At 38.1% G+C, this 20,975-nt stretch overlaps 1 protein-coding gene across 1 annotated transcript in view; it reads left to right on the top strand.

Moving 5' to 3' along the window:
• LOC306884525 (plexin domain-containing protein 2-like) overlaps nucleotides 1-20,533 on the top strand; it is a 60,837-nt gene extending 40,304 nt beyond the window's left edge. The window contains exons 7-14 of the mRNA XM_079440457.1: nucleotides 1,961-2,060; nucleotides 5,658-5,753; nucleotides 5,981-6,062; nucleotides 11,194-11,254; nucleotides 12,516-12,669; nucleotides 15,205-15,243; nucleotides 18,238-18,398; nucleotides 20,220-20,533. Of these exons, the coding sequence (XP_079296583.1) occupies nucleotides 1,961-2,060; nucleotides 5,658-5,753; nucleotides 5,981-6,062; nucleotides 11,194-11,254; nucleotides 12,516-12,669; nucleotides 15,205-15,243; nucleotides 18,238-18,398; nucleotides 20,220-20,339 (813 nt within the window). The 3' untranslated portion in view covers nucleotides 20,340-20,533. The remainder of the gene's footprint in view (nucleotides 1-1,960; nucleotides 2,061-5,657; nucleotides 5,754-5,980; nucleotides 6,063-11,193; nucleotides 11,255-12,515; nucleotides 12,670-15,204; nucleotides 15,244-18,237; nucleotides 18,399-20,219) is intronic.
• Nucleotides 20,534-20,975: the final 442 nt, after the last annotated feature.

Genomic DNA, 20,975 nt, shown 5'->3' with positions numbered 1-20,975 from the left:
TAGAATAGATTAAAGTAGTTATTAATAAATAAATAATAAATTACTAATAAATGCATAATGAATGAATGAATGATGCATTTATAAAGCGCTTTTATTGTGTATTGCTGTACACCCAAAGCGCTTTACAATCATGTGGGGGGGTCTCTCTTCAACCACCACCAGTGTGCAGCATCCACTTGGATGATGCGACGGCAGCCACAGGACAACGACGCCAGTGCGCTCACCACACACCAGCTACAGGTGGAGAGGAGAGAGAGTCATAGAGCCAATCAGGTGTATAGGGATTATTAGGAGGCCATGATAGACAAGGGCCAGTAGAGGGAATTTGGCCAGGACACCGGGGTTACACCCCTACTCTTTACGAGAAGTGCCATGGGATTTTTAATGACCACAGAGAGTCAGGACCTCGGTTTAACATCTCATCCGAAAGACGGTGCTTTTTGACAGTATAGTGTCCCCGTCACTATACCGGAGCGTTAGGACCTACACAGGCCGCAGGGTGAGCACCCCCTGCTGGCCTCACTAACACCTCTTCCAACAGCAACCCAGTTTTCACCGGAGGTCTCCCATCCAGGTACTGACCAGGCTCAACCCTGCTTAGCTTCAGTGGGCAACCGGTCTTGGGCTGCAGGGTGATATGATAATCACCAAACGAAAATTACATGCTCTGCATTTTTTCTCATATTGTACAAAGATTAAACATAAACAGTCTGAAATTAACCAAATTGCATAAAAATATATTCCAGATTATACTAAAATAAATTATTCTATGTAAATAAACCATCAATTGAATATAAAAGCAAAAAACTGCCAATCTGGGACATATATCTATATTAGCAAACACTCTGCAGTGGTCGCACCACATGATATTTTCAAATTCAATCAAAATTTACAAGCACAGAATTGGTCACCTAAACAAAACAATCTAGCTTCCCACAAAAAGTCACTAATGAAATTTATAATGAAAATAAATAATTGCAGAAATAACTTATTCATTGTTTCTTAGAGGTCATACCACATGATAATGTGGTAACCACATAACAGCCGTTAAAAATATGATTTTTTTCCAAATTTGAAACAGACTTATAAACCTGCTTGATGCTTCCATGGGTCCCTGGCAAATTGGTATATGATGCAAAGTCTTATCTTTGAATGGATTTCAACATATAAGTCCCAAAATGGTAGCTTCTTGATGGTCGCACCACATGATATTTCATAAAATGGAAATCATCGGACAAAGTTTGTTTGTATATTATGACGGAAATATAAATACAAATGCTTTGCAATTTTCTAAAGTATTACAAAACACTTTGGAAATTATGCCAAATAGTGCAGAACATTAATCTGAATAAATCTGGGTAATTTCAAAGATGTTTACAAAAAAAAGTTATGGCCGGACAGTCACACCACATGATATTTTGACACTTTGAATAACAGAAAAGTTACAAATAACTAATGTTTTTTGAAAAGTTAAAGTGAGTTCATACATGGGAGAAGCCCTTCATATATATGGCATTTTGTTATGCATTTAAACCTATTTTTAACTGAGAAAACGCAATCGGACAGAAAATGTAGGCGTCACGTATGTATATATATATATATATATATATATACATACATACACACACTATATAGTGTTATGCAAAATAAAAACAAATAAAATTGTACTGAGTAACATTGTAGAAGGAAGTATATAAGAAAATATTGTAACCCTCTAGTCAGAAGACATTCTTGTAAATGCTGTTGAGATTTATTTGATTATTGCAAATCATATTCAGCCTGCAAACTTCCTAACTTCCTAACTCTCCCCATGTCTTCTTTCTTTCTTTCTCTTTCGTTCTTGCTTGTTTTCTTGTCTTCCTTTTTTGCTTTCTTACTTTCCTTCTTTCAAACTATCGTTCTAACTTCACATCCTCAGGTCGATGATGGATGAATTAACAAGTATGTGCTTTCATTTCAGGTCCCAGTGGAGATTGCAAAGATCAGCTCTGTCAATCATCCAGTGAAGGTTGGACTGTCTGATGCCTTTGTGGTGGTCCATAAGATTCAGCAGATCCCCAGTGAGTCAACGTGACACGTAACACCAGTAAACCATCTGTATTCTGTATTCCAAGTGTGTGTGGTTTTTGTTTTTTTTGGAGATTTGAGTTGATGACTGAATTTGACAGGTGCTATTCAGTCCATCAGAAAACTGGGAGTATGTTTGTTTCTGACAGAATGTTTGTTTCGATTACTTCAGGGATGATCTCAAAGCTCCTTCCTCCTCCCTTCTCAAGCTGTCTGTTTGTTGTTTGGTGTGCTAAGTAGGAAAAGTCTTTGATGTCGTAGTAACAGTGAGCCCAGCAGGACCAAACCTGGCTGTGCTGGAGAAACAAATTTAGCAGATAAATATGTCTGGAGTTGGGCAGCGAGTGAGTGTGGGAGAGAACAGGAGGAGAGGATGTGTTTGCTGTCAGGACATCATGAATGGAGGCTCATGATTTTCCATGACAGCTTATTCTCTCCGAGCGTATGTGTGTCTGTGTTTGTTTGTGACTGTCTGCTGTGAAAGGGCAGGATTTGCATCATTCTGTCTGTCTGCCTGTCTGTTACAATATGAGAAAGAGAGAGACAGCTCTGAGGGGAAGGAGAGAGTCGAGAATGAGATGGAGTCATTGAGAGCGGTAATAGCCTGCGTGGGTCTCGCCTCTCTTTCACTAATTAGTGTCTGGAGACTCATCAGGTGACACTGTTTAAGATGCGTAAGCACACACAAATGCGTATCTCCAGGCATTATCAGCATGCTACGAAGGAGTTTTGTGACACCCCATGGGCAAGAAATGTAATTACCCACAGGAAGCGAAAAACTGAACAAGCTACAATTTCCTGTCTTAAAGTTTAGCTCCTCTTTTATGTATTAATGCTCCGATGTAGGTTTCAGCAAGGTCAGACAGTTACTTCCTCAGCTGCACACACACATTCACTTTATCAGAGAGCTTTTCCCCTGCTGTACACATTCATCCAGAGAGGCAACACATGAAAAGCCATATACACTCCCACAAACACACACACATTTGTTTCATTCTATTAAAAAGGATAGTGTTTTTATACAGAGGTGACCCCAACTCTTTACACAAACCTTTAGACATCAATAAACTTAAAACAAAATGTGATTTGAATGATTTATGAGCCTTTCAAATAGCACACTCTAAAAAATGCTGGGTTAAAAACAACCCAACTTGGGTTATTTGGCAACCCAGCGCTGGGTAAATATTGGACAGAACACATGCTGGGTTATTTTGACCCAGCTGGATGGGTTAATGTTTTTACCCAACATAAGTCAACTATTGTTTAAAAATGATTATATTGCTGCCTTAAAATGGGCTGGAAATTAAAAATCACATACAGAAATACTAGAGGCAACAGCAATAATAAAAAGATAAACATTTATTAAGCAAGAACACATGGACAAAATACAAGACAAATTGAATTTGTTTTGGGTGAATACAGCATATTTTACAATATTACATGGATTTAAACTCGTTTAACAATCATTTTAGAAATGAAAATGTAAAATTTAAAAGTAGCATTTTAATTTAAGTGTATTCAACCGTTCTCTGTAATCACTTTTCACTGAAATAGTGCTAATTCTCGTGCCGGTGTGTCGCCGAAATCTGAGCCGGTGAAGCGCTGCTGTTCGCCGGGGAACTGCGAACTTTAGGCCGCAGCCTCACATTTCACTTATAGCTGAGAGATGGCATAACTGACTCCAAAACCTGCCCAAAAACAAACAGTACTGATATTAGAGAACATATTTTAACATGAAATTAAATTAAACTCAGTATTATAAAGAAATCCGTTTATGTTATGCAAGGCAAAAGGTGTTTCCATTGTGCGAAATGACTGACCGCTGCTAACGCAGCTGACTGACATCTCGTCCTTATGTTGTGTTGCGCAAAATAATATAATGTACCACAGTGAAGATAATATAAATGAAATAAAACGTATACAAACCATTTTTCACCAAATCGGCGGCGCTGAGAACCGTTCTCTCCTGTCCTGTAACTCAGCAGCTGGATTGTTTCAGTGGAGAGGCTCAACCCAGCGGTTGGGTAGAAATATATCAAAAACGACCCGATAAAATGACCCAACAGGCTGAACCCAGCATTTTTTAGAGTGTTTAATCATTTTTAAACTAGTTTAATCATACCTACACATAGAAATACTGCTACAGTACCCATCCTCTCTTCATTCTAATTAAATTTTCCATTTCACTGCTTTTAGGTAATTTAGGTAACCAGTCACGTAGATGCATCTATATGTGCAGTTATATCCATGCATGCGTGTACATGTGTTTGATCCAGCATGTGTCGATGATGGGGGCTCAACTTTAACTCAAAGACTATTATATACTGAATTACTTTCAGATGTAGGTTGATCAACCATCGTTTAAATTATGAAAAGTCCATTCTGAGTCATAGGGATTCATGGCATTAGAGACTGAGTATGAGTACTGCATAACCAATGCATAGTTCACTTAAGGCCAATTCACACTGCACCAACAGAAGCTAACAAACAGCAACTGACACGTTTTCTGTTTCCATTGGTCAGTGCATGTTTTCACCGATTGAGCATGTTGAATCGGCATTTGTCTGATCTTTCATTGCTGTGTGATAGCCTTTAGCAGAGCAGTCCTTTTTTTATTCTATAGAGACACCAAAGAGAGGATTATTTTTAGTTGGCTTAATTAGTTTAGTAAACACACAGGTCTTTTTTGTTTTTATGTTTAAGAGTTTATTGCATAAGAACTTCTGTTAGTGAGTATATTAAGCATTCCCTCCGTTTAGCACTGGAAACCATGTGAATAGTTCTTTCAGTGAAATATTCTGTATTCACATACAAGGAAGAGTGTCCAGTAACTTTGCATGCAATCAGTGCACTCTTAAGTTCTCACACAGTGGCCCAGTGTAGGTTTTGTCAGTTTCAGCCTGGATACAGATCTTTACTGAGCACATACATCTTTACTAGTTCCTTTTTTTGGTAATGATTCCCATCATTTAATATGAAATTAAACTTCTCCATCTATTTGTGGAATGACAGACATGCCCAAATGAATTCATACCTTGTATAGCTATTTAATATGAATGAATGAGACTTTAGATTAGTTTGCTGATCCTGGTAAATAATTATAAGAATAACAAAGTACAGTAAATAAAAAAACTAGTTGCACTAAAAACCAGTGTTCATGATTATGATAATAAATGACAATAATGCAATATGAAATACCTGTGGCAGTATCAGGCAGTTGTGTTCTGAAGCAAAGTCCTCACTTTTTTTTAATCTAGTATAAAGTCATGTTCCAGTTACAATTAATGTTGACACATTTTCCAGGTTAAATAAATAAATGCACATTATACTAAATTAACTGGAAGCAGGTTATGAAAGAAACCTTGAACATTCATGTTAAAAATCCCCGCACATTAAAAAATAAGGTGGATTAAAGAAGTTAAAAGTACTGTAAATGAGTTCAAAATGGCAATTAAGAGGTAACGTACATAAGAAGACATGAACCTTACAGAAAAATGCTCTTACCGTGTCTCTATTTGCTTGTGCTACAGAAGTTTCAACAACCCAAATGCTTCACGTGGTGATTGTAATGTGTGTTTGCTTGGCTCTAGATGTGCGGAGGAAGACTATATATGAGTATCACAGAGTGGAGCTGTTAAAGACCAAAATTACCAGCAGTACAGCTGTGGAAATGATGCCACTACCCAGTAAGCCAATAGACACACACAATATACATGCACACACACTCTTGCTAATAGAACTATAGAAAAATTATGTCATGTACCTAATAGAGGCTTATTTTGTTGTACCTCTTTATCTGCAAAGATTTTATATTAGAGTTTTTATCACAAGTTCCTTGTTCTATTAGCCTTTTGCTCTATTCGTGATTGATTCTGTGCTGATGCATTTTCTATGTCTTTTTTCTTTTCCGCAGCATGTCTTCAATTCACAAGCTGCACTTCTTGCATAGCATCACAGATTAACTTCAACTGCAGCTGGTGTCACCAGCTCAATAGGTGAGAAAACAAACCTCTCTTCATCCGTCTCTCTTTCCCCTATTCTAATGTCACTTTACTGGAATTGAAGACGTGGTTCTCAGACCGCTTGCCTTGAGGTAGTGCAATGAACGAGGGGAGTAATTTACATTTTACAAGTTCTGTCAGCAGTTGCTGAAACACAAGCACTCTCAACACAGACATTCACAAGATGTGGAGATAATTCACCACTTCTAATTCAGCAGTCACGTTACAAGATTGCCTTTGTATATAAAGATGGCCTAAAAATTTAAACAAATTGTAAACATCATGTGTAAACCATTAACGAAATGTCTCTTGCATTGACTTGCATTGCATTTTTCTAAGTAATAGTGCTTTAAATGTGGCAGAGAATCTTTCAAACCAAGATTGCTTTTTTCAGAGAAAGAGGGAAAATAGTCACATTCCTGCTGATTCATGCCAGGACCCTCACCTCTCGAACCCAGACAGCTTTTCTCTGTAGATCACATACCAAAGAACAGACGAAACCGAGACACCCGACCTCCCTCTGCTTTATTTTCCTGGCAATCCTTCCATCTGTCTACTCTTTCAGTCCCTCGCTCTCATTCTCAAGCACATACATACACACCCACACGCATGCATACACATACTTTGAGGTATTCAGGAATATAAAATCCCAGTTGGTGTTTATTGTGAGAATTAGTTTATGACTGGCAGAGAGAGAAAAAGGCCAGTTCACTTGAGTTTTACTTTTTCCCTTTATCAACTGCACACGTTTATTGAGCTGTAGCATTTTTCAGTGCAGTTTGTTATTTTCTAAATCATTGCGTACACAAAATAATGATGCATAGCACAAGCACATCTTTCAATGTCAATGGGACCTTGGTTTTTCCATCCACTCTAGGAAACCTGCTGTATTGTATAATTAAATCAGAACACTGAGTCTTGAATCATCTCCTGGTAGACAAGGGAGTTATATTCAGACTTCATCAATATGCATAACCATTTTTGTTTGGCTGGAGGTTATGGAAACAATGTAGAGTTAGAAATTACTGCAGTAATTAAAGTCAGGTTTTTTTGGCTTGATTAAGGCTGTGTGTTTGTGTGTGAGAGAGGGAGAGAGTAAAAGAGCAGACTAATGAAACAGTGAATGCAGGTAACTCCGTTGACTTAAGCTAATAGCTGACAGTCTGCTCCTCCCAATGCAATTTATCAACAATTTAGCCCTTGTCTTTGGAGAGAGCAGACAAAGTCTGATCTGATGCAGTTGACACACACACAAAAACAAGCTGTAACTGAGACCGTAATACTGTAGCAAAGTGTTGCACTTAATATCCTTCATATGTCATTACTCTGAAGTAACGAAATTATTTTAACATAGGAGTTTATTAGTAATGATTATGTGCATCAAAAACCTAGATTTGCATATTTGGAAAAGCATTCTTTTACCCTGAAGGTCAGATTATTACTGGATCAGAATAAATTTGAGCTGATTGCTTTTGAAGCCATTAACATGTAAATAAGATTATGAATGTTTGGAGTGCTGACGAAGAATGTGGCCGCCGCCTGTCATGAATCAGACCTCTGTGGCTTTCTCCGATGGCCACCGGAGGGCACCCTCACCTGAGTATTGACTTTCTCGGACTCCATTTCCCACGCACCCCGTACTGATAATAATCACCTGCACAGGTGTTCCTCATCAACTGCTCTACTTAAGCAGCGTTCACACTCACACTCATTGCGAAGTCTTGTTTTGCCCTGGCTGACATTTTTGAGCGTTTCCCTGTATTCTGTGATCTTTCTGTGTATGACCTTGGACTGTTTACCTCTGTTGATTCTCTGTCACCTGCCCTTGTGATCTTGCTCTCTGGAACTCTGATTGATTTGCTGCCTGCCCTGACTCCTGCCCGGTATCGTTTCTGTCTTTGCTCTGCCTCTGATATTCCTGCCGCTGTTGTTTGATTTCTGCCTGTTTGACTCTTTATTAAAGTGAATCTGCAAATGGACCCACACGCTTCAGATCCTTCACTACACCGCCATAGGCAACCTCAAATCTACAGAGATATATTTAAATTGTACTTGTCTTCCTTGTATGATTCATCAGTGCTTAGGGTAACTACTTGGGAGAGAAAATGAAAGAAAGACAATGATATTATTCAAAGATCATACAATCCTAAACAATAGTTACATTGAAACCCATTTTAAGCTTAATATAAAGAAATGTGCATTGTGCACAAGTAGTCCTCCAAATAAAGTTTCATTATTTTTATGTCAGTAAGTCTCGAGCAATATATGCAAGTAAACATGTTAATAGATTTGAACTATACTAAGTATGCAATAAATATATTTGAAATATATTACTTTAATTAAAAACAATATAAAAGGCATATTTGAGCATTAGATGAATGCTGTGGTGATCTTAATATAAAAATTGGGGAAACGAGGATATAAAATTACATGTCTAATATAAATATATTAATAGATTATTGTATCTGATATAATACTAATATACTGTGCACTCCTACTCACCAGCATTATTTTTTAATGTATTTATTTTTTTATTTAGTATTATTCATTAACAAATTGCTTTGGAGAAAAGTGTAGCTAAATGAATACATGTGAAGGTAATAAAGAACAAATAGACTATTACAAAATTGCTGCCACTACATAAGAGCAACAAAATTGCGAAATAGAAATGAAATGCCTCACAAAGCCAGCGGCTGTATTCTGTGGCAAATCTTTGGCCTATAGAGGCTGGTGTGTGTATGAGTTCCAGTCAGTAGCTGCTCTTAGCAGAGCTCTTCCTGTCCGTGGGTCATGAAATCTCTAATCCAAAGCTTTCATTTAGACAGTCTAAAAACTATAGTGCCCCCTGCCACCACTGGTCAAGGTGCTTCTTTCCCAAGAGCACATCATGTGTATAGAGCAGTGTCTTGTGTTTGCTGATGCTCACATACGCTATTACAAGAAAAAAAGGAACAAAAGAATGAAAAAATGCTGATCTAAGAGACATAATTTCCATAGACTGTCGGTTTATATTAACTTATTGCATAAATGAAAGTATTTCTCCCATGTTGATTTAATAGTTTTGTCCATTTACATCAACTCTTGTATAAAATGTATTTGTTTTCAACCACAAAAAGGAATAGCATCCTTTTGATTTTTGTTTAAATGTAATGGGCTGTGACAAGCTAAATAAAAATCTCACACATACACATAAAAACAACATGTTTGTTTACCACCTGTGAAGGGACTGGGCAGCAAATGTGTCCCAAAATATCAGAGAGAAACACGGAGGGAGATATATGTATGGTGACCTGTAGTAAACTGAAAACAGATAATATATCACAAAAAGATGAATGGGGAGTTGCTGAAGGATATGGAGTAAGGGTGACTGTATCTCAGTAGACATCAGAAATGCCAAGCAGCCGAGGCCATTGTGTTCCATTCTGCGTGCAAGAAAAAATTAAAGCAGGGGAGGAGGAAAAGAAATACTAGCTGTATTGCCTGCTGTAGATAGTCCTCTGTATATTTCACCATTTTGAATTTCCTGTTCTGGACCACAGTGAACAGAGCATTCTTAATGGAACTTTGTTGGATGACTCGTAAATTAAAATTCATTTCATGATTTACTCGCCCTTTTTGTGTCAGACCTCTGTTGTGTGTGTCTTGTGTTTCCACGTGCTCCCTGTGTTTCCATGCTCATATTTGATTTGTTTCCTGTCCTCATTCTATGTGATTATTAGTTAATTCAAGTCTCGTTACTCACCGGTGTTCCTGTCTGTGTCTGCCTTGCCTTGCCGTGATGTCTTCATTAAAGACATATTATTTGAGTTACATCCTCGTCTCAGTGTTCCTTGTTCCTCCCTGCTGTGTGCACCGTGACAGAAGACCAGACCATACAGTAAGCGTCGTCCCTTCACCTCGTCTTGTTTTGTGCATTTTTTATAGTGTTTTTTTGTTCTTGGTTTTGCCCGCCCTTTGCGGGAGTTACGCCGCGGTCCGTGGGGAAAGCCCACCCACCGTCCGCGTCTCCCCCAAGTCATGCCGCCGTTCGCGGGAGTCAAGTCCGCCGGATCGCCGCTGACTCAATGCCCGCCGGAGCGCCGCTGACTCAAGTCCGCCGGATTGCCGCTGACTCATACTCGCTGTTCGCGGGGTATCACGCCGCCGTCCGCGGTCCCTCTAGTTCGCTGTTTCGCAGGGAAGGCCAACCCGCCGTCCGCGGTCACTCGGACCATCGCCGGCTGTGGCTTCCTCCAGCCCACCGGTCCCCGCCGTTGAGTGGTCAAGCCAGCCGGCTGCTGCCGTTATTTTCATGCCGGCCGGCTGCAGCCGTATTTGACCAGACAGTGACCAAGGTCTTTTTAACATTTTCCAGTGTGTTTAGCCGGAGGACTCCTGTTACCCCTGAGCTGCCCCTTGGAAATTTGGGGGGGCGGGGGTAGAAGGGTTCCGGCTGGAGTGGCCGGGCCGAGGAACGAGGCCACAGCCACAAAGTCCACCTGCCATGGCCTCCTGAGCTCCCTGCTCCACCTCGGCCTTTCTGATGTCTGTTCCGCTCTGGAGGTCCCCGTCCTGTGTTCCGGTCCGTGTCTGTCCTGAGGGGCCTCCAGAGTGCCCACCAGCCTTTCGGGAGGGGGGAGTTATGTCAGACCTCTGTTGTGTGTGTCTTGTGTTTCCACGTGCTCCCTGTGTTTCCATGCCCATATTTGGTTTGTTTCCTGTCCTCATCCTATATGATTATTAGTTAATTCAAGTCTAGCCGTGTTTGTCTGATTATCCCTGATATTTAAGTCCTGTCTGTGTTGTGGTATGTCGTCTGGTCTACTCATTACTCCCCGGTGTTCCTGTCTGTGTCTGCCTTGCCTTGCCATGATGTCTTCATTAATACATATTATTTGAGTTACTTATTATTTGAGTTACTGCCTCCGTGTTCCTTGTTCCTCCCTGCTGTGTGCACCTTGACATTTTGTTGTTTTAAACCCGTAAGACTTTTTATTTTCATTACAGCGTTTCTCAGAAGAGTTAAAGATTTCAAAGGATTTTTCTGCACTGGTCAGCGATCTATAAAAGATATAAAAGGAGATTGTGTTTGTGTGTTTATTGGCTGCCTTTAAAATACTAATGACTGCTATAATTTTATTGACAGATGTTCCAGTGGATTTGATCGCCATCGGCAGGACTGGGTAGATAACAGTTGCCCAGATGAGGTGTGTATATGGATGTTTGTGTATGTTATATCCTAAATCTCTGTGCCTACATTATAGATGAACTCATCTGCAGTTTCCAGAGAAAAAAGGATATGCTATGCTCTCTCTCTCTCTCTCTCTCTCTCTCTCGCTCGCTCTCCCTTTTTATCTTTTTCTTTCCACCTTGTACAGGGCCATTAGTAATTATTAACATGTTTGACAATGTATTTTAGGTGTTTGACTGTATAGTCTTTCGTTCTTTCTTTATTTGTTTCCACAAGATGATTTTTTTTAATGTTGGTTTACTGTATGTACAGACTGGCATCTTTGGCTGTTATTGTCCTTATGGAATTTGATTAAAGGGCTGGGAATTGTGTGGGTTTAGCATATTGTTTTATTTTTATTAATTAACTGCACTAAATGAAAATGTTGAACTGACAGCCCTATTTTTTAGATAATAAAATGTTGCCATATTTAAAGGGATATTTCTCCCAAAAATTAAAATTCTGTCATTAATTACTCACCCTCATGTCTTTCCAAACCCGTAAGACCTCTGTTCATCTTCGGAACACAAATTAAGATATTTTGATGAAATCTGAGAGCTCTCTGTGACTCCCATAGACAGCAAGGATCCTAACACGATCAAGGTCCAGAAATGTAGCAAGGACGTCATTAAAATAATCCATGTGACATCAGTGGTTCAACCGTAATTTTACGAAGCTACAAGAATAATTTTTGTGTGCAAAGAAAACAAAAATAACGACTTTATTCAACAATTCGTCTCCTCCGCTTCACCCTATAGCACCATTTTGGAGTGTATCCACTGAACGTAAACAACGTATGCTGTTCTGTGTCAGCTGCACTATGCGGAAACATTGTTTTCGTTCAGATCAAAGCGTAAATGATGTAGACAACGTTTCCACGATGCTCGCACAATGTATTCTCGTAGCTTTGTAAAGTTACGGTTGAACCACTGATGTCACATGGATTATTTTACCGATGTCCTTGCTACGTTTCTGGGTGTTGATCGTGTTAATTACATTGCTGTCTGGGAGGGTCTGAGAGCTCTCGGAATTCATCAAAATATCTTCATTTGCGTTCCGAAGATGAACGAAGGTCTTACGGGTTTAGAACAACATCAGGCTGAGTAATTAATGACAGAATTTTCATTTTTGGGTGAACTATCCCTTTATTGTTACAGTACCAAAATGTATGCCTCAGTGTTAACCAACATATCCAGCATATCTCAGATCACCTGTCTTCACCCATCTTTCATTTGCAGACTAAGGATAACACCTGTGACATCATCAATACTACCAATTTCAATCTGCTGACCACTGCATCAGTTGCTAAGAAGACCACAAGAAACAGAGGAACTACCGAGGGTCAATCTACCCAAGCTCCATCACACATGCCCACCAGCATACCAACAGAAGGTACTGTCATACCTGAGAGAACACACATACCACTTAGATTGAAATATGGAACGTGAAACTGATGTTACAATCCTTTGATGACAGGAAACCAACAGGTCATTGATCTAAACCATTAGTTACAAGTGACTGCTCCTGGTAAGAATGCAGCAGGATAATGTTAAGAGGGCACAAATGGATTCTACATAAATCAATAGACACGGAAAAAGAAAGGCTTATTTGTGCTTTATGAGTCTGGGGAAAATCTATTTCTGGAGAAGAAATCTTCTGTATTAAAGAACATTCAGAATGTAGCTGAAGGGGTTTGCTCATAAATGGGGTTCAATAGATAATCATTCTCGTCATTCAAGAATCTTCCTTAAATAAACAATGACACGTACAGTAAATACACTAAAAATACACCATATACCACTTAACTATTGTTCAATTTCGACCTCATGTGTGCTTTGCTCTGTTTTCCTTTGTGATTTGTGCAAACATATTATCAGACAGTAAACAACACAGCATAAATTATAAATCTCGTCTGACTGTGAATTATGAATGCACTCATAAATATTTCAAATCTAGTGGAGCAGTAGTTGTACCCAAATTTCAGAATAAGAAATTAAACTTCTTATTTCATTTTCTTCCTACTTATTAGTCTAGCTCAAAAGTTAATCTAAAGAAGTCGTCTAATTATTACTTGCATATTATTTCAGCAGTTTTGCTGTCAGTGTAACAGTGTAAATTTGTAATTTTTCTTTTGAGAAATTTTTCTGTGAGAACAGACCAGTGAGACTTCATTCTGGAGGGGCTATATAGCAAACCTCATATAGAAGATGATGTTAGTGTTATTTGTTTCAGTCATGTTTTAAAGCGAAAGGCAGGCCAGCTGTGAATACCTGCTGACTGCATGTGAATCAGTGGCACCACCGCTCTTTGTTTTTACAGGCAGGAAAGGATCTGGCTACAAAAATAGTTAGTCTCAGGGTTTCCAGGAGTCCACTTAAAGTGATTAACTACGTGAAACAATCTGTTCATCATTAACAGTTTCTCAGAGTGCTCAATAAGGCAATGATTTATGAGGTCATTGAACAGGCATGTATCGCTTGTTTACACTCTCCTTCCTTCATCCCTCCTTCATTACTGACTGGTTGTTTCATTAACCTATGTTATTATGATAGCAGAATTAAAATGCTGACAGGTCCATATCGAACAATAAAGACATTTATGTACATTTAAAGTGCGTTTACTATAAAATTGGAAACCTGCGTTTGTCATAGTTCAGCCAAATATAATAATTGTCATCATTCACTCACCCTCATGTTGTTCCAAACCTGTATGACTTTCTTCTAAACACAAAAGATGTTTTGAAGATATTTTGGTCCCGCTTTATATTAGGTGGCCTTAACTACTGTGTACTTACATTTAAATTAATCATTGATACAATGCACTTATTGTGTACATGCATGTTCTTACGTTTTACTTATATTTTTAAAAATACCTATATGTAGTAACATCTGTAATTAATTCTGTAATTACATTTATAATTACACTGTTGACCCATTCCTTACACCTTAACCCACCCTTAAACCTACCCATACCACCAAACCTGTTCCTAACCTTACCCATATCCCACCTCAATAGCAGCAAAAGTGTGTTGCAATACAATATGAACACAATAAGTACATTGTACTTATTTTTTGATGTAAGTACATAGTAGTTAAGGCCACCTAATATAAAGTGTGACCGATATTTTTAGATATTTAAAGAATGTTATTAACCAAACCATTGACTTCCATTGTATGTACAAAAATATTTTGTGTTCCACAGAAGAAAATAAAACATACAGGTTTGAAACAACATGAAAATGTTTATTCTCCCTTAAATGTTAAAGAACCTTAAATGTAGTTTTGTTGGCATAACTTTGTGTCCAAGTTGATTCAATGAGGTTTGACTTAAATAAAATAAGCACAAAGTATGTTTTATGTTAACATTTTTATCAGCGTGAATTTTATTATTACAGTCATCTCAAATGAACAAACTTTCACACTCTTCTCTCCATCTCTAACCCTAGTGTAACATATAGCAGCAATTCAGGTGTGTGAATAAATGCATGTATCATGCTGTAAATGAGAAACTTGCTATAACACTACTGGCTACAGTGGATACTACAGCAGCATCAGCTGTTATTGTGCTACTTCATTCGTTTCAGTTCTCAGCAGAATTGCCTGTTGCAGATGTTGACCTGTCTGTCTCAGACAGGAGCTCTTCTGCTCACTAGAAAGCATATTCAAGATTCTTGGAGTGGATTGTTCATTAAAAATTCATTACAAATCCAAAACTTGCTCCCCAATCACAGACATATTTTCTAATCTCTTTGAAGTGCTCATCACATGCATGTGTGACCTATTTACTGCTGTTGATGAGATGTGGTTGTGTTTCAGAGTGTATGACGTTACAGTTCACTGTAAACTGTCAACATGTAAAATTGAGCTTTAATATTTACTCCCTTTTTTCTCTCCCTCCTTCTGTTTCTTATCTCATCTATTTTTATAGATGACACCAAGATTGCGCTACATCTCAAAGACAATGGAGGTAAGATTTTTAGCATTGCTGCAGTGCAAAGTGTGTCTGTGAACTTTCAGACATCACTCTGATCTCACTTTTCTGATAATTAACAGTCATTTTTCCTGCTTATGCCCAAATAAGGTCATACTTGTGTGTGTGTGTGTGTGTGTGTGTGTGTGTGTGTGTGTGTGTGTGTGTGTGTGTGTGTGTGTGTGTGTGTGTGTGTGATTGATTTGTCTGATTATGTGTGTATATATGTGGCAGCAAGCACAACATTTTTGACTAAATATCTTTTCCACGCAGCAGTGTTTTGTGTCAGTTCATTTCCTGTCCAACAGCAGAGTTTTGTATCATGCCTTTTTCTTCTCTTCCTCTACTCTCTCTGCTTATCGCACACAGTCTCTCTTTTGCTCTCTCTCTCTCTCTCTATATATATATATATATATATATATATATATATATATATATATATATATATATATATATATATATATATATATATTCTCTTTCCATCACTCTCTTTCGTCCCCCCCACCCCTCTGAATTCCCAGAATTCTGTTAGTAAGATCCAGGTCATGTGTTTTTGATTTGGAGCAAGCTCAATATTTCTTTACCAGTCGGAAACGGCAGTCAGGGCTTCAAACTTTCATCAATAAAGCAGAAAACAGAACATGCAGCCAATGAAAACATGTAGCAGGAAGAAAGCGCTATCTAACCTTACACAGAATAATATGAATGTTATAATTCCTGACTAAAACTAATTAAAGAGTTGCAGGTGTAATAGCAATGGACAATTTAAGGTGAATATATAATACAATATTATATTAATTAAAAGGAAAACCTATTCAAAGTAAAAATCTAAACCACCCTAATTCCACCATAATGATGCAAACACAGAATAAAAACATTTTTGTTTTCAAAAGATGGCCATCTGCCTGTATAGTTTCTGGTGGCAAATCTTGTTAAGCTTTCCTGCTCTTCACGTCAGATGAACCATCTGTATTGAGTTCACACCCTGTCCGAAATTATATATACAAGCCTGATTTTGCAAAGCCCTTTAGATACAGTAAAGAAAGAAATATGATTTTTTATTTGATTGAGGACATGCCTGTTGGATCGGTTGCCAGCTGTCTGTGTACATATTTCAGTCTGTCATGACATCATGACTTCTCCAGCACACCAGACATAATGGTCCCTCTATAACCTACAATAGCCAGACTCTGCAGTGTCTGTTATTGAGTTAAAATAACATGCACCTTCATGCTAAACCCAAAAAATGTGTTTTGATTTTCAGAAATGTTTTCATGAGGTAACTTGGGGTCTGCACCAATTTAACTGGTGCAGCCAACTTCTAATTTAACTAGTGCTGCCAAATTTAACTAGTGCATTTGATTAATGACCGATTTCAACAAAATGTCACCATTAGTTTTACTGGCGCCAAACAAAAATGTCACCACAATTTAATTACACTGAAATCTTGAAAGGTATTTGAAGGCATCAGGTAAATTCTGACAGCTGGTAAAACATTTGTGGAACCCAGAAGTGTTGTCTGGTCACAGTTTTCTGTATTTTGTTTCAGTATGACAGTCGTCAAGCCAGGCTGTCTTTGACTGCCAAGCTTCAGTCTCCCTCTTATTAAAAATAAATTACTTCCCATGCTTAAGTGGTCATGGGCACTTTTGGCTGTAATGACTAACAACAGAAACCCTGCCTCATGATTAGTTCTGCCCTGTAATGTCTGTCAATAATTTTGGCGCCTTTTGGCTAAAGAACTGTATAATACACATGTTATTTGGCTTTTTTTGATAGAGAAAATGGATTTTTACTTTCAGTCATTCATTTTTCAGATATTTCTGGACAGACATTAGCAAACATTTTGACAAAACATTAGTTATTCAGCATTGTAGCAGTAACATTTTACTCTAAAACACGATTACCTGCTCTCCAAGAAATATGTCATACTTATGTCTTAGGATTATGTTTGTTGTTGTACAGTCTTTGTCATATAACAGTAAAAACAATATTTTTAATTTTTTTTACTTTTTTTGTTTTTTTTAGATTCCATGTACACTTCCCATTACTTCAATAAGCAGATAACAAATACTGTGCCTCTATGGTTGTGTTAATGTGTACACGTCTGCAGAGAAACACAGCAGCGCTGTTGCAGTATTAAGTGCTAATGTAATTGTTCTGTAACGAGCCGTATGTGAGCCACCTGGGTGCTGTAATTAAATAAAATAATGCAGTGTAAAGTAATCCGGCAGAAAAGAAAATCAATGACGCCCTGTCAAGAGATGGATGTTTTCATTGATCATGGAGCTGCAGAGATATAAAATCAAAGATTAAGTGGAGTTGGAACACAAAAGAATGTGTTGGAAAATGCATTTTCTTCCTCCCTTCAATGAAAGTCAGTGCTGTCCAATGTAGTTAACTAATGTCCTAATGTAGTCAGGTTAAATGACTTGCGTATATTAAATATTTTTGACCCAAAAACATTGTCACTACATGAAAGTCGTGCATTTTAAGTTTATACAATTAACATTTCGATAAATCAGATCCAACTGACATCTGTAGATCCATAACTGTCATTGTAAGAAAAAATGAATTTGGTAGTCTCAAAAGCTGCCACTGAATCTGCTCAGCAGTCTAAGGTTTTTATAGGGGCCTGGCTGTGGTGCAAAAACACAAGAACTGCAGACCACAGTAAATCTTTCTCACTGGGCCAGCTGGAAATGTCCACAATACAAAATTAAGATTTACAGCCTTGTCTCTCTTCAATCATTAATCTTTTTATTTGCCTGCTGGACAGAGAGACACAAGCCACAGAAACCTTAATTATTGTGAAAACAGTGCACTCTTCTGTTTAAAAGTAGAACTACAGGATTCCAACCAGATTTTTAAGGAAAAGATAAAGATTGTTGATGGGGAAAAAAGTTGTTGATGAAAAAGATTGAGACGGTGTAAGTGAACTAAAATGCATCAGTGTTCTGAACTATAAATACGGTGTATTGTGTTTTACAGCTGCTGCAGCAAAAAGCACAGCAGAGAACAGCACTCACCCCCTGCACATGGGGCTGATTCTTGGGATTCTCCTGCTTCTGCTTGTGATGGTGGCCATCGTCCTGGTGACCGTTTACGTCTACCACCACCCGAGCTCTGCTGCAGGACTCTTCTTCATTGAGGTGAGAGTATAGTTTAGTACATAAAGAAATCCATAACTGTGTTACATTCTTTCTTCTGTGGTACACAAAAGGTGGATTTCTGAAGTCTCTACTTGTCTGTATTTTTTACAATGGATGGGTACTGGAGCTTTAAAGGGATAGTTCATCCAAAAATGAAAATTATTTTATTAATTACTCACCCTTGTGTCAGAACACAAATTAAGATATTTTTGATGAAATCCATAAGCTTTCTGACCCTCCATAGACAGCAAGGGAATTTTCTAGGCCCAGAAACGCTTGGGGACATTGTGGTCCTCTCATGAATGGTGGCGGAGAGAAGAAGAAATTGGTGAATAAAGTCGTTATTTTAGTTTTCTTTGCACACAAAAATTATTCTCGTAGCTTCATAAAATTAAGATTGAACCACTGATGTTACAAGGACTATTTAAACCAGCGGTTCTCAATTCCAGTCCTCGCACCCCCGCTCTGCATATTTTGCATGTCACTCTTTGTTAACACACCTGATTCAGATCATCAGCTCGTTAGAAGTGAGCTCCGTGCATGAACTGTGTTCCCATCGACATGCTCCCTACACAGTTTCCATTGCTCCCTGAGCAGGGGAAATCCGTTGAAGTTTACTTCACTTCGGAACATTCATTCATGGATTTGTGCTGCTCCACAGCCTGCAGCGTCTTCACACACAGACGAAACTTACTAGAAAAGTGTGAAGTGTGACATAATAGGGCCTATACCTCTGTAAATAAATACAATTTAAATTCACGTCTCACACACTTCATTGCCCTTTGAATGGAACATATACGTTCGTTTCAAACTGGAATCATGGTGGAATATCCTGTGATGTCCACTTCGCAGGGCACTTACAGTCGAATAGAACAACGTCTGAAGCGATAAGAGAAACGTATAAAATGTGCAGAGTGGGGGGGGCGCGAGGACTGGAATTGAATTTTAATATTTAATCAATGAGCTGGAATTTAAACAATGCCCTTGACCATGGTAGTTCCCTTGCTATAGATGGTCAGAAAGCTCTTGGATTTCATAAAAAATTATTTGTGTTCTGAAGATGAACGAAGGTCTTATGGGTTTAGAACGACACAAGGGAGAGTAATTTATTACAGAATTTTCATTTTTGGGTGAACTAACCCTTTTAAAGCTCAAAAAATGTAAAAAAAACAAAACAAAAAAACACCATAAAAAGGTTGTCTACTCTGATATCTGAGTATTTCTGTTAATCGAATCAACTGATTCAATGTGAAAAACACTTCTATGGTATTGATACATCCTTTTTGATGATTAAAAGCCTTTGTTTCCATTAATTTTAGTTAATATTATTTTTTTGTTCTGCAAGAGCAAGAAAGTCTGGAAAGGTTAGGAACACCAGTAAGTGATGACAGAATTTTCTCTTTTTTTTTTGAAGGGCAAAAAAAAATGGGTTCAGAGATTTAATTTCAAATTAAATTGTTTTGTGTTTTATTGCAAATTTAAATATATCTGTCATGATTACAGTTCATAGCTGTATATGCGTATTTGTTGCTGCCTTTTCATGGAATTTCATACCTCCTCACCAAACTTACACACTCCCAGGAAAATAACATGAGCCATTCACCTTATTAGAAGTCAGTGTACCATCTGAATGATTTTGAAACTGATATTATGGTAAAATAAAAAAATACATGCAGTTGCTTTAAATCAGTATTTCTAACACACATGAATTTTGGATGGCTTAAGCAAAAAACCACCTAGTAGAACATGTATGTCTTGTTTCTGATGGGGAGTGGATTTAAAACCAAATCATGTATTAATATCAAACTCGTACATTTACAGAGACGTCCCAGCCGATGGCCAGCGATGAAATTCCGTCGAGGTTCTGGTCATCCAGCATACGCAGAGGTGGAGCCTATGGGTCAAGAAAAAGAAGGCTTTATTGAATCAGAGCAGTGCTGAGATTCGACCTTTGACTTATTGAGTCACACACAGCCCAGCAACCTTCTTGATGTCTAGCTACAAATCCACACATCTCTAATCATAAAGTTCCACCAACCCTCCAAAACACTGATGAAACTGGAAACAGTGAGGGTGTGGTGATTGAACGGAAGAGGCATCCAGAAACAAATGCTTGGATCTAGCTTTCAACACTCAAAACAAAACAATCCACATTCAGAGGAAACATTTGTTAATCAGCTGGATGAATAATGGCCCAGCAGCTTCTTCTCGCTTCCTGGCATGGCGTGGGGAACAGCTCTTGTTTGTTGATTGTACAGGGTGAGGTTTTGACCTTTCACCCTCAAAATCATCATTGAGCTGAATGCAGTTTTGTTTGATTCTCTGATTGGATGTGCCTCTCGGAGAGATTTTTCTTGTCTTGACAGTCTCTGAAATGCACATTCATTCAGTTTATGTGTTGGAAATCTTATATAGACCTTTATATATATTCAAAAGGGTTTTGTAGGGTTTTTATGTTTTTTCCTATTCCTTTATGACTTCATCTCTTTGATTTGAACGGATGTTTTGGAGTATGTTGGATAATTTTAGTTGCTTGTTTGAATATAATTGGAAAATGTTCTGTGAACAAATATGTCA

This window comes from Barbus barbus (assembly GCF_936440315.1).
Source record: "Barbus barbus genome assembly, chromosome: 2".
Classification (NCBI taxonomy): domain Eukaryota; kingdom Metazoa; phylum Chordata; class Actinopteri; order Cypriniformes; family Cyprinidae; genus Barbus; species Barbus barbus.
Note: the sequence above shows the minus strand (reverse complement) of the source record. Positions and strands in the feature narration are given on the sequence as shown.